The sequence below is a fragment of the Rattus rattus genome, chromosome 10 (genome assembly GCF_011064425.1).
Source record: "Rattus rattus isolate New Zealand chromosome 10, Rrattus_CSIRO_v1, whole genome shotgun sequence".
Lineage (NCBI taxonomy): Eukaryota > Metazoa > Chordata > Mammalia > Rodentia > Muridae > Rattus > Rattus rattus.
Window position 1 is genome coordinate 66555780 of NC_046163.1, and position 21861 is coordinate 66577640.

At 43.3% G+C, this 21861-nt stretch overlaps 1 protein-coding gene across 1 annotated transcript in view; it reads left to right on the forward strand.

The window, feature by feature from the left end:
* Nucleotides 1-21861, forward strand: part of Ush2a (usherin) — a 670292-nt gene that overhangs the window by 166771 nt on the left and 481660 nt on the right. The window contains exons 19-20 of the mRNA XM_032915475.1: nt 5122-5266; nt 19478-19699. Coding sequence (XP_032771366.1) covers nt 5122-5266; nt 19478-19699 — 367 coding nt within the window. The remainder of the gene's footprint in view (nt 1-5121; nt 5267-19477; nt 19700-21861) is intronic.

The window sequence follows — 21861 nt, forward strand, 5'->3', positions numbered from 1 at the left end:
CAAGCCAGGGGAAGCAAGTCAATAAGTAACATCCCCCTCCATGGCCTCTGCATCAACTCCTGCTTCCTGACTTGTGTGAATTCCAGTCCTGACTTCCTTTAGTGATGAACAGCAATGTGGAAGTGTAAGCTGAATAAACACTTTCCTCCCCAACTTGCTTCTTCGTCATGATATTTGTGCAGGAAGAGAAACCCTGACTAAGACACTTACTGTATCTAGGTTCTAGCTCATTGGATATGGAGGATGTAAGAAAACAAGAGGGTCCTGTTCTCTCTAGTCAGAGATGAGTAGATTTCCCTGTCTAGCCTGTATTAGAGGCATGATAGTGTATAAAGATAGAGGACATTGGTGTCAGCTACATAGGGCATTCTATGCTCTTGGCTATACATTTCAACTTCTGAGGGACATATCCTTTGATGAACACTAATTTGAAATAAAAAAAAATCTCAATGTTTTTTCCCAATCTGTGTGCTGTGTGTTTCCCAGACTTCCAACACTCTGATCTGGTCTGGTTTCGTGTCCATGACCAGAGAGGCCAAGTTCGATCACATAGTACTCACGTGGTTTTTCTTGAGATACTTCTCTTCCACATAGGGTAGGTAAGAAAGGGCAGTGTCTGAAGTCTGTCCTCTGAGACTATTTGTCTGCACTGCAGTTCCTGAGCAGCACCATGTGGGGGCATCAGCGGCCTCCTAGCCTAACTTTGCATCTACTTTATAGGACAATCCACCTGTCCTCTCAGTGTTCTCCTTTCTTTGTGTTTTAGAGAGAAATCCCATGGTCTGAGAGGCATTCTTTGGGCTGGACTCAAATCTTAGATTGTCATTTTCATCATACGATGTTTTGTTTGAGTCCATCTGGCCTTAAGACTTGACATACCTGAGAAGTAAAGCAGCCAATAGGAAGAAACCCCACCTACACTATTTTTTGATGTGTTGTTGATGCTCTGTTGAAATGTGAGCCCAGCCTTTAGAGTGGTTAATGAATAGTTCAGGATATCTAGAGTTTCCATCACTTTCTGTGCCTTCGCTCTGCCTACTGTCTGTCTGGTGGCTCTCTTTCCATAAAGAATTTACAGTATTTTCCCACTATTATGTGTGGCAGAGCCATGGGCTCTGTGAGGTTCAGTGTCCCAAACAGTTCATGAGCCAACACTACAACCTGGCCTGGGGCTGGTGTTGCGATAAATATTAAAAATTTGATAACCTTTTAACCTGTGCTAGCCCTGGCACCCGTAGGCCACATGGCACTGTGAGGTATCTTGCACTCTCTCTAGTGCTGATACCCATGGATCCACGTGGCACTTGGTTCCCTTTTGATCCTCTCTAGAGCTTGCACCCGTAGGGCCACAGGGCACTGTGGGGTATCCTCATCTCAGAGACTCCACACTGCCCCCAAGTACTCTCTGACCCAGGTGGTCCGCTGGCCATTCCAGCATGGTCCCTTGCCACTCTGGTCCCTGGAGTTAGTTCCAGTACCCATGGGGCTTTGTGAAACTAACCATAACTGATCTCTGATCAGCAACTCTTCCGTGCAGCTCTCTACTAACCACGAACTCTCTGGTTCCAGCTACCTGGTAAAATCAGGGCTCTGGAAGACCAGCATGGGGCTGGCCTATTGTGTCTCCCTGCCATGGACTCTGCTCACACTCCCAACAACTGCACCTTGGTAGTTGAGATATAAACTCCCAACTACCTGGGGAAACCAGGACCCAACAAACTGTAATTTATCAACCAGATTTATATGTTAAATTCGCAATCCACAATACATCCACACAGTAAACTCATAACCAATTGATAAAGATATAAACTGCCCCAACTAGATAAGATAAATCGACCTATAGAAATCCATTCCTTAAGAAATATTCATAACAACCTGTATCTATGCAGGGATGCATGGCGAGGATTGTTTAAGTCTGCTCCGTGTTGTCCCCCCCCCGCCCCCTGCTTCTCCCTCTCCTTCTAAAACCTCTGTTCCCACCTCCTTTCCATCTCGTCCAATGACAGGCCTCATTTTATCTTGTTTGCCTTCACCTGCATAATGACATCAACCTATAGGCTGGGACAAGTCAAGTAGCAGAATTTCACATTGATACCACACTGGTTACAACCAAAATGGTGACTATTAACCTTCAGATGGGAGTTTGTTCATCAAACATTCAGATTCTTCCTGAAGAACGAAACATAAAACTCATTTAGGGGTGCAAGACAGAGTCACCTTTCTTTTAATTTGAACTGGATGGATATCCTAGATGTCACAGAAAACGTGACCTCTTAAAACCCAGCCGTTGCTTCAGACCCTCTAATTGTTACACAGTAAATCTCCTCCTCTTTGGAACACATCTGATTAAGACCCTCTCCCCCATACACTCATTCCCTGCTTATCTGATCCATTTAGTACGACTTTATTGACATGGAGAACAATGCTTTCAAGAAGGATTGTATAGTTTGTCTTAAATTGATGATGACCCTAAGATGGTCTCTCTTGAGCGTGTAGATGACATTGGCAGTGGTCATCTGATTACATAGTCCTAAAACTTAATTCTTTCCCTAAAGTTGTCTTAATGATTACTTAATCCACCACTAGTGCAAGTTTAAAACTTATACCACTAGAGCAAAGTCATAGGCTGTCAAGGGTCCACCTACCCGTGTCTTCATTGCCAGCCTACGGGCGTTGTCCAGCTCCACTATGCCATTTTAATAACTTGACATCTTCCTCCTACGAATCCCAATCCCTGATATGACTGTCACAGTCATGTTTTCCCCAAGAATACCAGCCGTGGGAGGAGAACGAGAGCAGGAGAGATGCGGATTGTACTCAGAAACAGCAGGCGGTATAATGGGGAGAAGAAGAATCTGAGGTGCAGTGCCTCAGTGAAGGGGCCTCAGTGGACACCCCACAGAGTTCAGGAACCAGAGTAAGCTCTGTAGATGGCACACATGGGGTAGAAATCCCAGGCTCTTCAACTTCCACTCTGCCTTCTGATACCACTGTCAAAATCACCGTACACCTGGTGGGTTACAATGGCACGCATTGATCCTCTTGGATTTCAGAGGCCGGAGGACTCATGAGGCTGCTTGGAGAGCCTTGCTCCTTTCTATACCCTATAGGATTTCTGTAGCTGCTTCTTCTAGCTTCCTCCAGATACTTGGTGGTGCTCACTGCGTTGTGCCAACATATCTCACATTTCTGCCTCGTCTGCTCTACCCCCTCTGTCTGTGGGTTTTTTCTTTCCTTCTAAAATGGTAACAGTTATCAGATTAAAAGCTATTCCTAAACACAAGATGTGTTAACTCATTACCTATTTGAAATGCCTCATTTCAAAAGGTAAAATTCCCAAGTTCTGGATAGACATGTATTTTTGAGAGGACCTATTTAATTCACTGTGAATATATTTGCCTTTTTTTTTCTGAGCTGTCTTAGTGGAGAAAATATATACACATGGCACACACATGCACACACACACACACACACACAAAACACAGATGTCTATTATTCAGTGAGACAAAGAGGCAATAAGATACTTATGATTTTATCCTCCTCCATCTGCATATATGACTTTCACTGATCTCACAATAAAAACAACATGTAGTATAATAGCATGTTTTTCAGTTTACACAGCCTCCTGTGCAAATAATCTAGAATGCTGTTGTTCGGTAAATTTATAAATAGGTCTGGTGTTTGAGCTTTGATCCTTACATCCCATATTTATCATAGGTGTTTTTGCTTACACTTACATTTTGCTCTTCTTTTGTTCTTAGGCTCATATAAATTTGAAGTCAATAACCAGATAAACTTTCCCAGTATATTGTGTTGTACTCCTGTAGGAAAACTACCCCACACTAAAATCCGTTACTAAACAATGTGAGCGTCTTCACCTGTGTTTATTTGCCATGTATCATTTTATACGAATGTCAAGCCTAAGGACTATGTCAGTGACTACATAGAATCAAGACCATGGTGAACACAAGGCACAGAGCTATTACTGATGTGATTCACCAGGCTTTCCACAGCTCTTTATAATTACAAAGTTCGTACCCCAATGAAAAAGAAAAGGTGTAGCAAATACATCAACACTGTACTTATTTTTATCATTACCAGGTCTTCTCTACTATATACACAGTTGTATGGTCTATAATATTGTAGCCTTGGTGATATTATCAATTTATATTGGCATATACCATAAGCATTTGACTGCTTGTCTTAGAACATTAAATAACTATGGTCTCCCTAGGTAGTACAAACCTTCAGCTCTTACTACTCTGAAGGGCCACACACAATCACATATGCAGTCTGGTCTATGGTTGACCAAACCACCAGAGTCCATGAGTGCATAGCCCTAAGAAAAATAATTTATATTCATGATTCTGTTTCTGTGGTAGTCCCCCAAATATAATTTGTATCCTTAGTTTAAGTAAGTTTTCATAATTGCTTGTGGTTGGCCCTAGTCGTAATGATGGGATGAATTCTGTGTTGGCTATTCAACTATTTGTCTATAGTGACCCTCCCGGTCTCCTTTATTCAGACTTTCTACTTTCATTTGAAAACGTATTAATGATAACAGTATTTCAAAACTGTAACTACCAATCTAATTGAATGTATTTATTTGGATAAGAAGGGTAAGTGAGATTTGACCTAGAGGGATAGTCACAGAGCATCCATTCTTTTTCCCCTCCTACTGTGGGATTTGAAAGCAAGAGATAGAGAGGCTGACTCAGCACCATGCTATTGTCCCATGCACTGCCATCTAGTAGCATGTGGCATCCCCACCATGAGCTACTGTTGGCTTGGTTTGGACTTTTTCATGGTAAGTACATCAGTGTCGCCATCTTTATCTCTACCATTGGTGACAATAACCATACATCCATGCTGCTTTATGAGGCCATAACTCCGTCTTCTCATTTATCCACTCAGGAACTGCATTATTACCTCATAAAGCAGTGTGATTATACAATCATCAATTAAACCTCGGCTTGTTGAGACTTTTTTCTTTGAAAATCTCTTCCCCGTGTAGGAGTTGGCAATGATTCCCTCTGTCTGAATTTCCATTTTGAATGCCAAGACTATGTGCCTCACATCAGTTGTTATCTGATTACTATTATTGCTGTTTTTGCCTTGAAGCTGGTGCATTTTGCTGAGTCCCAAGACCAGTCTTACATCGTTCAGAGACTCAAGCCTTATAGGACCTACAGTTTTACTGTCTCCCTCTGCTATTCAGTGGGCTGTGTAACCAGTGCTTTGGGAGAAGGACAAACGCTAGCAGCAGGTAAGAACGTTCTAACGAATACGAAGAAATGCACTCAGTTGAGAATCAGTACTACAGGTCTGCTGCACTTTGGGCTTCATATATGTCTTCTCTGTTCTCCACTCCTTCCTCAGCCATCCTGGATGTGGTTTATCTTGAGAGTTTTAAACAAAACCAACATTAGCCAAGGTTATGGGCACATCAGAAGAGCTCCAAATTAGATACAGGAAGAGAATGGTTCCTGTGCCCAGCATCTAACTAGGGCCTCCTAATTTCCTGGTAGTTGTAAGATGCATTTAGGAGCGATCCTATAAAGTCACATGACATTTCTTCCTTAAATGGTAACTTCTCTTCTCGGGTTGGGTCATTGACTCCTGTCCCATGAGGCTCTCTGGCAATGTCTAAGTTGCCTGCCACTGGATGTTGCATCTGTTTGATAGGCAATTGCTTACATATTATTCTATTCATGATTAACAAGAATCCCCTAAGTCTGCACAATGTAATAGGAAGCTTGTTAAATCTTATAGTGTGGTTCATATCGTTTTTGTTTTGTTACTAAGAGCCAACTAGATTTACACAAAGCTGAATGCTATCAACACTATCGGACCACACAAATGCATCACTGCCATCAACGTTCTCCACCAACAGTGTTTAGAATATTTTCATTTGCCCGTGTTTCTGTCAGCTCTTCTACAAGGTTTTGATTCTCTTTATGGGTGTGTCTGCATACACAGAACTTAGGGGATTCCCTGACGAATTATAGGCATTGTATGAACATACATTTAATTATTACCCTACTGTCTGTAGATCTAATTCTAGTGTTTCTGTCCCCAGTTCTGGGAAAAATAATTCTGTTCAAATTATGTCACACAATTACTATTGCTTGTTACAATTTTCAGTTGATGTGAAGTTCATCCAAATTCCATGATAGTGTGGTTCATTACCTCAGTGACTGGCTTACTTGTGTACTGATAAGTTTAATCTATGCCTATTTCAGATGTCTAAGCACATTTAAAGAATGCCCAGTGTGTTAATCATAGGGAATCCATACTTTTCCTATAAGCCTACTTATTTTTTATGAACACTAAGATTCAAAGGTAATACATTTGAGTAAAAGGGGTGGATTCTACCTACTTTAGGCAAAAATGATATAAAATAATTTTTTGACAAAATTTGAAAGGACATTCAATCTTTCGGCTTGAATAAACTACAAGAGAGGTGAAACACAAGCTGAAGATTGACTCTGGTAGGGTGTTGGATGGAGAGCCCTGGCAGTGAGGTTAGTCATAGCTGGGACCAGAGCCTCAGATGAGGCACAGCACTGCAAAGTCATCCAGTGCTGTTGGATACCCAGTGTAACTGAATACATAGTAACATCTCCCATGGGTTTGTCTAATCTCTGTCAGGTTGAGTTCCCAGCACCCACATGGCAACCCACAACCATCTTCAGCTTCAGTTCCAGGGTATGCAGTGCCACCTTCTGACCTCCATGGGCAATAGACACACAACTGGTACACAAACATATGTGCAGGCACAGCAACCATATATGTAAAATAAGATAAAATAAGTTAACAAAATGAAGCAAACTAAAATTTAAAGATTTGCGTCCAAATTACAATTTTCCAATTTGTCATTTGTAGCATAAAAGTCACTTATGTGTCCCCGAGCACGTCATTAATACATTACCTTATAAAACCTCCAATTAGAAAGTAGCCGTCGAATATTCAAAAGTCCATGGGAATCCTGAGGACAATGTACGCAGTGTTTAGTTTAAGGAATTAGCATCGAGTAGAACGATTGGCAAGAGGATGTGTGCCAGGACTCTCAGCAGAAAAGAAGCCATAGGGAAGAGCAGAGGAGCAGAGGATGCATAGCTTGGAGTTTAGAGGTTAGACCACCACTGATGCTACTGCAGATGGAGGCTAGACCATCACTGATGCTACTGCAGATGGAGGCTAGACTATCACTGACGCTACTGCAGATGGATTTGGTGGAGTGATAAAGACATTCATATCTATTTACTGAGTGTATAAAATGTACTAGTCCCCATGTGAGAGGTTGGCACTATTCTAGACATTGCTATGATGAAATTTGTGGTTGACCAAGACTTCTCTGGCAATACCTTCTGAGGGGATACCCATAGATTCTCAGAGTCTTTCTCAGTGGGGACTAAGGGACTCTGTCCAATGAGTAGAAGTGAAGATGGACAGGTGAAATGGATAGAATTGTAGAGAAACTACCCACAGGTTCAGAAGAGGGGAAAGTTGAAGATGACAGCAAATATCTGAGGAGACTGTGGCATTTCTGTTAAGTGAGATGGGGGAAGATGAACAGAAGGGAAAACAAACTCATGTGCTTGCGTCCGATCCCTTAGTGTAGCTATGGCATTTACAGGCAGCTAGAGGCAGAGCATGCAAATTTGAGGGTGAAAATGTTGCCGCTTTTATAATCACCCATAGAGAGATGGAGGGAGAGCTTCGACGCCAATAGGTCAGCAGGGCAGAGAGGATGCAGTGACACAGGCTGAAGGAAGTGTCTGAGCAAACACGTGTGTGGGACACGGCAAGAGAGAAGCAAGGAAACGGAGATCAGAGAAGGATTCCCATCTGGAAAGTTCTATACGGCTTGTTACCTCTAATGCCATATGCTGTCTGGGGAGCAAAAAAGGCATGCAGAGATGTGTGTGTGTGTGTGTGTGTGTGTGTGTGTGTGTGTGTGTGTGTGTGTGTGTGTGTGTGTTGTGTCCCTGCAATGGTCTGAGCTGAAGCTGGGTATAAAGGACTGAGCAATGCAAGACAATGCCTTAAGAAAATTCAAAGTTTGGATAAACATTTCAATCTACCCATGGTTCTACTTAAACCATTACATTAGCTTCTGTTCCTGGGGGAAATCTTTCCTATTCTGGTGGAGAAATTGTTCCAGTGGCTTTCAGAAAACAAAGAGAGCTTAGTGTTAGCCATTGGTATATGCTGTCAGGAATGTGAATTCTCATCTGCCAATAAAAGTAATTTGTGAGATGGTAGTGGGAAGATGGTTTTGGTCATGTTTGTTTGATTGTAAAGCATACTGCTTGCAGGTGTATTCAGATCAGCGAGAAGAGAGATCAGCTTCTATCTGCCTGCGAGCGAGGCTCAGTGACTACTGTCTTCTTCATGCCTCTTACTTTCACAAGATGCTCATGTTTCTTCCCTTATACATCACTTAAGATTAAACATCTAGATAAGCAATGCTGGAGCAGAACTTTCGCGTAGTCCAGCCTGTATCGGAAAGGGATAAGAGCTGTCCGTCCACTGAATGAGTCTCTCTGCTCTATTGCTTCTGTGAATGGCGGGGTGACTATCTGTAGGTTTGTAGGCCATTTAACTCTCAAGTCCAAGTGGGAGGGATGGAGGCCTGCCGTTCAATAGCGTTGTGGTAGAAAGTCGCAAATCCAAACAGGCTTTTAGCTGCTTAGAAGTGAGGGATCTCAATGTCATCATCTCTTCATTAAACAATCTGTCACTATGTTTTAAAAGATGATTGTGAACCTTTATCTGCCCATTTCATTAGAAAGCTTTAGAAGCAGATGCTTCACTTTAAGTATTTCAGGTGTGTTGATAGAAAGGGTGCACTTCGCCGTGAGTCCTGTATCCGAGCTGGGTTTAGTACCTGCATCGCTCTGTACTGATCTGAGGGATTGGGTCTCCAGGGAGCAATTGGCAAAGCTTGACTTAAGGCTACAGAATCATTCCTGGTCACCGGGGAAGTCACCAGAAGGCTGGACCTTCTTCAGATCGATGCTACTTGTGAATTTCTTCATATCTTTCCCACAGTCTGTCAGGCTTAAATCTTCCTTTGGGAGATCCATTTCTAGAGGAATACCATGGTATTTTCTTTACCTGTCGCTGGCTTCCAGACTAGAAGCTGAGAAGTGGCCGTCTTTTAAGCATGTAGCTAAGGTGTGTTAGGTTTTCTCTCTGAACCTAGAGTGTAGCTCTCTCTCTCCTTTTTTTCCTGGGTTGGAAACTCGGCTTGTTTGAATGCAGGGGACATAAGTCTTTTCGTTGTGAATAGGACCCAGGGTGATTAAACAAGCACTCTTAATATGTTAATTTATACTTTTAATTACAACAATCTTGTCTATATAGTCATTAGTGAATACTAATATAAATATTTTTCCACCTCTTTATTCCTGGAGCGTAAGGCAATCACCCAGTCCTTTCTGTGAGGTTGCCGGCTTCCGTCTCATAATTCCATCTTTGTTCCTAGTTATGAATGCATTTTGTTCCTTCCTGTCTTGAATAATCCTTCATTAAGCTAGTCACTTTCTGCTCCATGCTAAAAAGGAAAAATTATCATGCAAATGTGGCAGGCCATATTAAAAAGCACATCACCCGATGCTTTTGTCGCTGTCCTTCAATTAGTTTCCCTTCTTTGAATTTAATTCCATTTGTTGTTAAAAACTACCGACTTGATGTATGGACTCATGAATCTGAGACTGCTGCCAAGAAAGTGAGGGGGGAGAAAAAAAAAATCAAAGGCCCTTGGAAGATGTGCAGAGCCGAAATGAATTCGCTTCACCTTTGACAAGAACACTTGAACCGCCCCGGAGTCCTCTGATGATTCGACCTGGCTAATTATCCAATTATTTATTTCAAAAGCAAAGATGGCGTCCTACAACGAGAGTGGTTTAAAGCGGCCTGAGAAATTTGGGAGCAGCAGATGACTTAAGGACCATCCAAGATAAAGAATATCTGTGCGCCATCCATGGGCACTCCCCCACCTCTGAGGAAGGAGACCCAGACTCACGGACACTTTCTGTCTGTTTTCTTTTTTTCCCCCTCTCAGCAGAGATTATTTTCACACTTGCAAAAACCGTGTCAAATTGCCACGGCTCTTAAGCAATATTTAAGTTGTATTCCTCTTGATTAAAAGCTTTTGGTTCAAAGCAATACTTTTTAATTGCCTAATGATATAAGTCAGTTCTTAGGGGGAAAAAAAAAAACCCGCACATTTAGGAGTTCATTTGTGATATAACTGAAAAATTCATTGCATGGCAGTAAAACAATTTACTGTTAATTACAAGGAGAAGAATTTGCTGTAGCATGCTCACAGATTGCCATGAATCATGCAGCTCTCCTAGAGATTTATAACAGATGTGTAAGAGGGATGAATTAGCAGGGTTTAATAACAGAGGCACAAATCACGCAGACTTCAAGGAGCTTTAATTGATATAGTACAATGTGACGGGCATGAATCACTCAGCCGTTCAACAGCATTGGAACATATGGTCAGCTCAATATGCCGCATCTTAAATCGGTTGGTGAGTCGTTGCTCGTCCCATATGGTGGGAGCAATATATTTTTCGTGATTAAAAATAAAATACATCCATTTTTTTAAAGAAATATGGTTGGCGAAACGTGTCTGTTGGTGATCAGGCATCTGAAAGCCAGGCTAACCTGGGTGTTTTCCGAGGTTTCATTAGGATTATTTTCAAACACGGCAGCTTCCCCCAAATAGATGAGGGACATTGTGTTGGCCGGAGGTGTTAGGAGAAAGGGCTCCGTGCTGTTGGCACATTTGAGCCCCCAGCACAGGCCCATGGAAAGCAAGAAGCTGAGATTGTCAGCAAGGCCCTGCAGACCGGGTGAACAAGATGAAGGGTGATGTCCCTTTGGGGGAAAGGTTAGCACGTCGACTTTGATGGGAAATCTTTAGTAGCAAGGTTTTTTTTTTAAGTAGTTTGGATAATAATAATAATACTACTGTGGCCCCCGATGGAGCAATCACATGGGCCACCCTTTTGCTTCTTCATTATGTATCGCCTTCCTCAGGAACATAAAAAATGGCCTCCATACATAATGGAACTAATGCCATGGCACTAATGTAGAGTCAGGTATCCTGGCTGACACCTAACCAGGACTGTGCAAACATACTTTCAATGCAACTGGGTCCTGGCAGCTTTCAGAAAGGCTTCTGCAGCATTAGTAAATGTGTCAGACTTGAAAAAAAAAAAAGGGAATATTGCAGCCTTAGTCTGTGCTGCCAGGGTTTAATGTCAACAATTAAAATTTATTTTGATCCTTACCTAGTGTTTATTACTGTTTGTATACACAACAGACCTTACTAATACAGAGATGCACTATTAGACAGAAATGCCATCTGTTCCCAGAGAAATGCTGGCATCTGTCTTCGATGCTAAAACTAAAATGATATTATTTCTAACACAACAAAATTAACTGCTCTTTGCTCACCGACTCCACTTTGAAGGGCTGCAGATGTACCTCAAGAAAAGGCTGGCTTGTAGTAAGGGCAATGACCTGGGGCCAGGACTGCGGTTGGATAGTGACTTTTATCAGGTTTCCAGACAGCCTTTGGGGCATGCAGAAGAGCCATGCAGAAATCACCTTTACAAAAGGGAACTTTACCACTGCTGCATTCTCCCTCCGCATCATCCACAGATCATTAAAGTAAGGACTGAAATATATAAAAATAGATGGAATTAGACTCAAGGATCCCACCCCCAAAATTTGACAGGTGCACCCTCAAAAGTAAATAAGTAAATGAAAGGAAAGTTTAAGGAAAGAAATTGAATACGTGAAAATACTAGCTAGCACTCTCCATTGGTCCCACAGTGACCCCTTTAGGAAAATACAAACTCTCTTCTCCGCGGGCTATTAAACTTTTTCTCCCTCAGTGGCATATATAAAAGATTTATAAGCAGCCCCCCTCCTATTTTATTTTTGGGAGGCCTAAGTATCTTATTAAGAAAAGGTCTCTCACTGTTCGAAGTTAAAGAATCCGGAGGACCAAGGACAACGATAACACCCACACTGATGTGAGAGCTGGGATGCTTTCTGAGATGGACCCCTTGGATTCCATATGTCACAAAATAATAAATTGTGTCACACCCATGTTTAATGCGTGTACACAGCGCATTAACTGTAACTACAGTACATTTATTTGTGCTGGAGGAGACTTGAAAATGATTAAAAAATCAATAGAGTGCTGTCAGACAGGCAAGTGTTACGATACGTTTAAGATCCTAATTGCACAGGCCCCATAAAAGCTTCAAGTTTGTGTAGCAAGGATGCCATAATTACAGTCAGAGCAACTACCTCTTATATTAATGCTGGACGTTAGGGAATGGCAGTGGTGGCTGTCACTGTCGGTATGGTGTGGAGTTCAGAAATAGTGGATCCTCTTCTCTCTAGACCTGGGCGGTGTTAGCTATGGACAATTGATCTAGCATCTCTTGAAAGACAGTGACGGCAGTGTTCAGGAACCAAGTTCATTTGAGGTGTCTGAGAGCCGTGCTTTGTAGCCTTTCTGTGACACATAAATGCTGCATGCCACATTCAGGGTAAAGAAATGAAGGCTGGGGTTGGGAAATGGGATTGGGAAAGAAAGCGAAATGCTAGAGGTTGTGGTCGGCTTCCTTGAAGTCTATGGAGACCTGTAAGTCGGCCCACTTGCTAGTTTTCTGATTGAGAATCACTATTTTGCCTCAATTCAACCATGTCTCTCAGTGAAGACCTAACTAGAGAAAAGGAAGTGCAAATGACACACAAGGATATCCACACTGTGCACATACTCACATGGTACAAGTGATGCACAAGAAAATCCCCACTGTGCACACACTCACATGAGTGCTGATGTTGTGGACAAGAACATCCCCACTGTGCATACACTCACATGGGTGCTGATGTTATGGACAAGAACATCCCCACTGTGCACACACTCACATGAGTGCTGATGTTGTGGACAAGGACATCCCCACTGTGCACACACTCACATGGGTGCTGATGTTATGGACAAGAACATCCCCACTGTGCACACACTCACATGGGTGCTGATGTTGAAGACAAGGACAAGGACACACACACAGCTTATGGTAGACAAGGACATCCCCACTGTGCACACACTCACATGGGTGCTGATGTTGAAGACAAGGACATCCCCACTGTGCACACACTCACATGGGTGCTGATGTTGAAGACAAGGACATCCCCACTGTGCACACACTCCCATGGGTGCTAATGAGAGACAAGGACATCCCCACTGTGCACACACACTCCCATGGGTGCTAATGACAGACAGGACATCCCCACTGTGCACATACTCCCATGGGTGCTGATGTTGAAGACAAGGACATCCCCACTGTGTACACACTCCCATGGGTGCTAATGACAGACAAGGACATCCCCACTGTGCACACACTCCCATGGGTGCTGACGAGAGACAAGGACATCCCCACTGTGCACACACTCCCATGGGTGCTAATGACAGACAAGGACATCCCCACTGTGCACACACTCCCATGGTGCTGAGGAGGGAGCAGGCAGCAAGTACAGGAATACATTCCGTTTTCTAGAGTCCCATAACAGTTGGTCAGTGAGACACCAGGGAGTGACATCTGGGCTCCCGAGGGAAGTGCTTTCCTCTTCTACACACCAATGGCTGAACAGAGTTGCTGCCACCTGGGAATTCATTCTTAGGTCCTGGTCTCAGAGTTTATGTGCAGATATTTAGGCCTAGCAATGTTTGGAAAGTAACATTTCTTGACAATGGTTTTATATGTTTGAGAAAAGGTCTAAATGGTTTTTGTAACTTTAATTTTTTCAATCCTTATTTGTAATGATGGCTCTTAAACACTTTAACCTCCCCCTTCTACCAGAGGTAGTGGGAAAGAAAGGATATGGGGGAAGTAGACCTGTTTAGAAAGGTTCTCTGGAGCAACTCCCATCTGTGCTGTCTGGAAATCGGCCGTTCAGCTCACAGGCCAACAGTGGTAGCTCTCCACTCACGAACACTTCATGGATTCACCAGCAGTCCAGTTTGGTAGAGTCAGAATAGCAAACACAAATCAGCAGTGGTGGCACCACCTAGCAGAGACAGCCAGGCCTCAGCTGAATCAGCACAAGTCAGCAGGAGGGACCACAGCCAACAGGAACAGCAGGAGAAGTTCTCATATGTACCTCTCTCAGCCATGTGAAGATCAGTGAAGACTCGAGACCCACAAGCTTGCACAGCTGGCTCTACAAGCAAGGCTAGCTCAGCCTCCATCACTGTCCATCGAGTCCTTTTTAAACTCCCTTCGAACATCACACATCCTCCATGGGTCTTGCCTCGGCACATGAGTCTGTCTCAGCTGACATCACTCTGTCAATCAGCCTGAGTTTGAAGAAGCAGCAAGAAACTGCAGCACACCACCAGAAGTATTTGGTTCTCTCTATGGAGTCTCAACAAATGGAGCTCAACTATGCAATGTAAGGTGGACCAATCCATGCGTGTTGTTAGCAAAGTACCCTTCATCACGTGTCCTTTCACGTGCTTGCTTTAGCAGTGCATCCTTGTCCTGTGTTTACTTCAGCAATATGTTCCGTCATGAGTCTGCCTTGGTCTTTCACCTGTGTCCACTTCAGGAGAACACGCCTTCACATGTCTGCCCCAGCAAAACGCCATCCAACACAACTGACTCTCCAAAAAGCCCTTAAGTTTCCACTTAAGATTTTCTTTTGGCAAAGTACTTAAGGATATCCTACATTAGTCTAAACCCTACACACCCTGATTCATGAAAGCTCTGGTCATGTCTGGATGCCTGGATTCACAGTTGGAAATATAGATACCTGGCCACAGTAAATAACTAGTCTACACAGACTTGATACACAAGGATTTGAAAACAAAATGAAGAGATTTGATTCAAAAGACCCGTGAGTCTGTCTTGCTTAAGACTCCACACTCCATAAATTTTGCAAGTGTAAATGTATTCATTACAATATGCTGTTAATCAGATAATAAGGTAACAAATGCCGCATAAAGGGTGTAGGTTAGCCAAGCATTTTAGGAGACTTTTTATAAGATAAAACATTGGGGAGCTAAGGAGTTGGCTTGGTGGAAACGAGCCCTCACTCTGTAAGTGCAGAACCTCAGGACCCACATGAAAGCCACATCTGGCTGCCTGTAGGTGTTGCTAGCCCCAGTGCTGGAGGTGGGACAGGAATGAACGAATCGCTGGGGCTTCTTGGATGACCAGTCTACCTTTTTATAAAAAGATGAGTTTCGGGATCAATGAGGGAGTCTATCTCAAGAGCATTAGGTAGATTGTTCATCGAGTTATTGTTGATATATTGTGCTGGAAAATCCTTCCTCAATTTTCAGATGGGAAATCTCAAATAATATAAAGTTTGAATCATTTTGCTAAATTACTTGTAGTATAGGAAATTAGGGTGAAATATTTCTAAACATCTGAAGTTGAATTCCTCACTCAACGTTATCTCTTCATTGGCTGTGCTAAGATTGCAAACTGTTTTAAACCTCTCTCTTTCTCCTCTCCTCTCCTCTCCTCTCCTCTCCTCTCCCTCCTCTCCTCTCCTCTCCTCTCCTCTCCTCCTCCTCCTCCTCCTCCTCCTCCTCCTCCTCCTCCTCCTCCTCCTCCTCCTCCTCCTCCTCCTCCTCCTCCTCCTCTTCTTCTTCTTCTTCTTCTTCTTCTTCTTCTTCCTCTCTCTCTCTCTCTCTCTCTCTCTCTCTCTCTCTCTCTCTCTCTCTGTGTGTGTGTGTGTGTGTGTGTGTGTGTGTGTGTGTGTATGTCCCCCAGGTCCAGTTTAATTGATAGACATTTCCTCTCAACTCCCTCTCCTGCCTGTGAAAAGTACCCCAGTAGGAGAGTGTCCATCACCCCCCTACCCATTCCACCCCGCCCCACACACACTGCAAACAGCCATGGTTGACTCCTCTGTGTGATGGTGCTACAATGTAACAGCTGGAATGTTAGATTTTCTTTTTTAAGCAATAAGATGATAAGCCATCAGCTCTCATCCAGCTCCTCCTCTGGAGGAGACTAACCAAAAACATCCCAGTTGCTTGGTGGATCAATTCTCTATGAATAGAGCTGCTTGAACAGTTGTCACTGATTGGACCAGATTCTCCCCGTAACAGTGACCTTCTTGTTTATAACTGTTTGCCAGACTGAAGGCAAAGCTGACCTCTCACTTTATAAGGTATCTATCTTTCTATCTATCTATCTATCTATCTATCTATCTATCTATCTATCTATCTATCTATCATATTTCTAATTAAGAAGTGCTGTGGATTGTGCCATCAAGGTGGAGAGGGTCCTGAATTCAGCCTGACCCACGATTTCACATTCCCTCCCATGTCCTTGGTAGAATTGTAAGGAAGTCAAATTCTTGGGGCTTTGAGGAGGCTCTGAGTAGAGGATGCGGCTCACCCAATGCTGAAAATTAATGTTTATCCAAGCTTTGACTATTTAGTTTAAATATAATAGATATAGAAGAACGCTTTCCTCATTTGAGACAGCCCTATTGGATATCAGTAGAAGAGGGCTATATGGTATTTATCAAATTAAAATGTCAAGTCCACGTGCTCTAAGCTCCAGAAAAGTCTGTGTGAGATGCAGAGACTGTGACAACAGAAAGGCTCAAATACCATTTCTTTACCTTTCTCTTTTTTCCCTTTTGCTTGTCAGTAAGGTAGAAGGGGCAGATGTGTGAGGATGACTTAGTAAATCATTTGACTTGGAGGGACAAGGTCCTGTGAATATTGGTCCCCAGAAGCCATATGAAAATACAGGGTGTTAAGATATACACTTCTAACCTCAGCACCAGCAAAGAGAGACGAGAATATTCCTGGGACTGACTGGCCAGCCAGTCTAGCCTAACTGATCCTCTCCCTAGCTCTAGACCTGTAAGACATTCTGCCTCAAAAAGATTGGCAGAGTTCATGGGTGACATAATAACACCTGAGAATATCCTTTGGCACACATGCACACACACACACACACACACACACTCACACTCTCACTCACACATGCTCTCACACATACACACATAGACGCACATAGATACACATAGGCACACATACAAACACATATACACACACATACACTCATAGACACATAGACACACATACACACACATACACACATCCATACACACACATACACACATCCATACACACATACTCTCACACATACACACACATAAACACACATATACACACATATATATACACATACACACATAAACATTCACACACATACACACATAAACATACACACACACACACACACACACACACACACTCGGAAACGGAAATGAGTAACACATGGACATGCACACGTGTGCACACATACAAAAGGTCAAATTATAAAGAAAAACATGTTAATTGTTCTTTTCCTTACATTGTAGAGCTCGAGACTGAAATAATGGCAGGCCTTCCTGCCCATCTGAGCCTGTAAGCAAACATAGGCGGCCAGAGGAAATGACGAAGGGGAGATGTATCCCCAGACACAAACTGGGTGCCGAGAGTTTCGGGCTGGTTTATCTCATTATTTTGTTTTGGATTATTGCAATGACAAGTGAAAACATCCCATTTAGCTATGTTTTGGCAGAGAGTACCAAGAGAAGCCATGCATATAAAACTCATACATGTATAAAGAGATCACACTGATTCCTGCAGCAGTCAAGGAGTGCACTTGCTAATTTTCTATTTAAGTCAATGAACTTTTCACTCTGTTCCATCTCAAAGTTTAAATAGAACTGTAGCTGGCTGCTTCTCTTCAGAAAGTTGCCCAGTACCTCAAGATAAGAGTAATAGTTCTTCTATGCTCTCAAGGTAAATCTCCTGCCATGCTTTAAGAATCTCAGCTCTTGGCTTCACATCGCTGTGTTTCTTGACACAGGAAACCTTTTCTGTATAAAGCTGTGTTAGTGAAACTATAAATTAAAAGTCTACAAACACAGTTTGGGTTCTTGGTCAAAACCCTTGGATATAGTTGTGTTCATTCCTTTCCTCTTTTTCTAATTCAGCCCACAGGCTTAAAGTAGGGATGAGTGTTAGACTGCAAACAACTTGTTTAAATCAAAAAGAAATCATTGTGTCTGGCCCATGATGGTCCAGGCTTTTAATTCCAGCACTTAGGAGGCAGAAGCAGCAGGATTGTTGTGAGTTCCAGGCCAGCTTGGTCTACATAGCAAGTTCCAGACCAGGAAGAATTATACAGATAAACTCCATCTCAAACAGACAAACAGACAAAGAAGATACCATACTTGAACATTGCCCTACACTTTCAATAACTCCATTGCTAGCCGGATTTTCCTTTCAGTGGGGTACATGGAAAGGTTTTAATCACTGTTTACTAGCAGAACCTCGGAGCAGCTTCAAGGGTTGCCACTACCCAGGACCTATGAGGGTTTCAGGTCTCACAGTCCTCAGCAGTGGTCACTGAGTAATTACTGAGACAAGTGGCTGGTGGCATGGTGGCCTCAGGTCCAGATGTACTCCAGGTACTACAGTACCTAGAACCCACTGTGCCTGCACCAGCTCAGATAAGGGGCTGGGCATCAGTCGCTCTCAGAGTGGCCTGGCTTTCAGAGTGGTGTTTGCTTGTCTGTCTGCTTAATTCCTATCCATTCTAAGTCTAGGATAAAAATCAGGAAATTTCATATGAAAATGACTGACTGAAGGAGAGAGAGAGTGACAATGTGTGTGTGTGTGTGTGTGTGTTTGTGTGTGACAGAGAGAGAGAGAGAGAGAGAGAGAGAGAGAGAGAGAGAGAGAGAGATTGATTGATTGATTGATTAGGCATACAATGACGGTCCTCACTGTATCCCAGACATCAAGTGCACACTGATATCATTTCAAATGCAGGAAAATATAAACTACAGACTGAGCATGTAGCTGGGAGGTAGAGTGTTTGCCTAGCATGTAACACCCTCTAGATTAAACTCCAAGTATGGTAAAAATAAAAATAATACAATGAAATAAACCTAAAGTCATTAATCCTAAATTAGCATTCATTTGGAGGACATACTTGGGGCAAGTCACCCACACCCTGCTCCTGGAAGGGCACCCCTCCATCTCATTCCCCTTGACCCTCCCCCTTATTTCTGCCACCTGGTCAGTACCAGGTCAGTACAGGGCTGGACTAAAGGTTCTGCCTCAGTTAGCAGTGCTGGTCGTACGCTGGTCACAGTTCAAGGAGGTTCAGCAGTTTCCAAATAAGTCAGCTTCCATTCATATATATTAAATAAAGCTTATTTCTTCATCAGTGTCTGTATGTTTTTAGAGTTAGGAATTTGTTAGTTGTTTAAGTTTTATTCAGTCATCTTCAAGATCAACTCTGCATCCTATTTTCCACTCATAGAACTACGTAGACACCTATGATCACAGTTGACTTTGAGTGTGATGTTCACAGAAGCATCTCTCCCTGTGTCCTTCTGTGTCCTTCAGCCCCTGCTCAGCTAAGGTCTCCCATGGTGACAGGAGTTACCAGCACTACAGTCCATATCAGGTGGCTTCCTCCTGCAGAAGTCAATGGCCCACCTCCCTTGTACCGTCTAGAAAGGAGGGAGTCCTTTCTCCCAGCTTCCACGGCTGCTATGACAAAGGGAACCCGCTTCATGGGAGACGGTTACTGCAGATTTCCCAGAACGGCTCACCCAGATTTTATAGGTAAGTGTATTTGACATTTTTATTTGAGAAGTGCTACGCCCCAAGGTGTTGTCTATTATTTTGATATCTCTTTACAATGAATTTTTTATGGTGGCTATTTATAGAAATATGAACTCAGCCTTTTTTTTATAATGGTAGCCTGATTGTGTCAACACATCATGCCTTCAGGATTGTTTGGGGAGCAGAGAGGAGGCAAGGGGGGAAGGGAAGAGGGAGAGCCAGCCTCATTGGATCAAAGTGTGTCCTCAGGCTGCCTCCATCATTGTGTACTACGGCAGGTTACACTGTTTGTGACAGGGTTTGAGGAATGCCTCTTGCCTCCTGAGAACGCATGGGGTCACCAACGCTTATGAAGAGACTCAGAAGAAACCAATTCACCCTTACTGTGTAGACGATTACATCAGGTATCTGACGGCTGTTCAATTTCCACTTTCATAGTTGAGCCCACAACAACTATCAATATCTCTTGTTCTGTGAGAAACATCAGGGGAAACTATTCTTGGGGAACCCAAATTCTCCAGGCAGGCACTGTGGCGAAGCCAAGGAGGTTCCTGGTGCAGGCACAAAGTTTGAAAGTGTTTCAACACTTAAACAATTAAGGCAGTGTTCGGGAACATGGAAATCAATACAAATAATTCACATGTGAAAGGGAAGTTCCTGTTTTATTACTGTGAAGAAACACCACGATCAAGACCACTCACAGAAGAAAACATTTGATTGAGGCTCACTTAAAATTTCGGAGAGTTGGTCCGTCTTCATTGTGGCAGAAATCATGGCACCACACAGGCAGATATGGTGCTGGGGAAGTAGCTAGCCACATCCTGATCCTCAGACAGTAGGCAGAGAGAGAGAGAGAGAGAGAGAGAGAGAGAGAGAGAGAGAGAGAGAGAGAGAGAGACAGACAGACAGACAGACAGACAGAGACAGAGATAGATGGACAGAGACAGACAGACAGAGAGACAGAGAGAGACAGAGATAGACAAACAGACTAGACCTGACCTGAGTTTTTGATACCTTAACACCACCCCCTCACTAGAGAGACACCTCCCCCAACAAGGTCACACCTCCAAATCCTTGCCTGACCTCTCATCAGCTGGGGACTAAGCATGTAAATATTGGCATTCAAAGGCCAGTATCACCCAAAGTGCCACAATAAGTCCCCGAAACATTGAAAATCAAAGCAGATTGGAGCTTCTACTTTCGTGGCCTTATTTCCTGTGGCTTGGGCTCCTGACTTTAGTGTTTCCAGAAAAGTCTAGAAGACCATTGGTTTCTATGGATTTGTACTTTCTGACAGCACTATACTGGTGTACTCCAGAAATTATGGGGATTTATGTCCAGACTTCACTTTAAAAATAAAATAAAATAAATACAAGGAGGTTGAAGAGATGGCTCCATGGGTAACACCTTTGCCATGTAAGCGTGAGGACCTGAGTTCAGATCTCTAGAACGCAAGTGAAAGCCACAGGTATTTATGCGTGATTATAAGGCCAGGCTCCTGTGGCATGGCCGGAGGTGGAGAGAGGAGAACATCAGGAAGCTTCCTGCTGGTTAGCCTGGCCTGTGTAGGTGTGAACAGCATAGCTACCCCTCCTCAAGGGAGGTCAATAACTTATGCCGACCCATACCGGAGGCTGTCCAATGAGCTCCACATGTTATCATAGCTCGAGTGCCCACCTCTACACACATGCAACAATACTCACACACACTCACACACATACACACTCACACTTACACACACTCTCACACACACTCTCTCACACACACACTCTTACATACACACACTCACACACATACACACACTTCCTCACACACACACACACACACACACACACACCACACACACACACTCACACACACACACTCTCACACACACACACACACTCTCTCTCACACACACACACACACACTCACACACACACACACACTCACACACACACACACACACACACACACACACACACACACACACACACACACACACACACACACACACACACACACACACACTCACACACACATACACACTCTCACACACACACTCTCTCACACACACACGCACACATACACACTCTCTCACACACACGCACACATACACACACTCTCATACACACACATGAAATAAACACACAGCGTAGGCTTAATATTGTTATATAAACTCA